This window comes from Penaeus monodon, chromosome 32 (assembly GCF_015228065.2).
Source record: "Penaeus monodon isolate SGIC_2016 chromosome 32, NSTDA_Pmon_1, whole genome shotgun sequence".
Classification (NCBI taxonomy): Eukaryota; Metazoa; Arthropoda; class Malacostraca; order Decapoda; family Penaeidae; genus Penaeus; species Penaeus monodon.
Window position 1 is genome coordinate 5,876,024 of NC_051417.1, and position 904 is coordinate 5,876,927.

At 36.5% G+C, this 904-nt stretch overlaps 1 protein-coding gene across 1 annotated transcript in view; it reads left to right on the forward strand.

Moving 5' to 3' along the window:
• The window catches only part of LOC119593385 (serine/threonine-protein phosphatase 2B catalytic subunit alpha isoform-like), a gene marked incomplete in the record, with an annotated part of 201,939 nt that overhangs the window by 198,007 nt on the left and 3,028 nt on the right, over positions 1–904 (forward strand). Inside the window, 1 exon segment of the mRNA XM_037942314.1 lies at positions 736–820. Coding sequence (XP_037798242.1) covers positions 736–820 — 85 coding nt within the window.

Genomic DNA, 904 nt, shown 5'->3' on the forward strand with positions numbered 1-904 from the left:
TGCTCTTGAGTAGAAGACTCTGTAGTGGGAAGTTTAGCCATAGATGAAACTGCACTTTAGGATTTAGATTGCTGCTGTTCCTGGCTTTTACTATAAGAGGATAATGGATGGCCAGAGGCTTGCAGGGGGGATGAAACTTCCTCGTCACTGGGTTTAGGTTCGAGCAGCGCAAACACTTGACGCAAGGAATCTTCTTCCTCCCCACCACTGTCATCCTATTAGATTTTTAAAACTGTGGCATTGATCCATATGTGATGCCAGAATACTGTATGGGATGTTCACCTATGTGTTGTCTTGCTGGGAATGTTGTCGGTATATGTTTACGTCCTAACGATGGATTGACCATCTCGTACACAAAGGTAATAGTCAATTTTTGGGAGAGTATACAAAACAAAAACAAAAAAACAAGTGTCATGATTCATAATAGTTAATTTTTCCCTCATTTTTTTTGGAGACTCACAAAACCACTTGATTTTTATTTATTTATTTATTTTTACTATCTAAGTAAATCAAATATGAATATCTATTTCTCTTAATATATATGCATACATAGATGAAATAAACAAAATTCACTGTCACCTGTCTTTTGACCTTTATGTGAGCTCTTGTGATTGTAGCTTCTGTCAAGTGGAATTACACACACAAATCTTTTTTGTATGTTTGAAATTGAGGGTGTTATTAAGTAGGGTTGGTAAGCTAAGGGAGTTTATTACAATGTGTGGAAATATCCGGCAGAAAAAGGTGCAGCATTGCGGAAGGAGGTCATCAGGAACAAAATTCGCGCCATTGGCAAGATGGCTCGTGTATTCTCTGTCTTAAGGTAAGTGCCATTTTGTGATACTGTTGATGTTGGTATTACATGAAAATCAGTAATAAATTCATTTATTTAAAATTAGTAAATGCC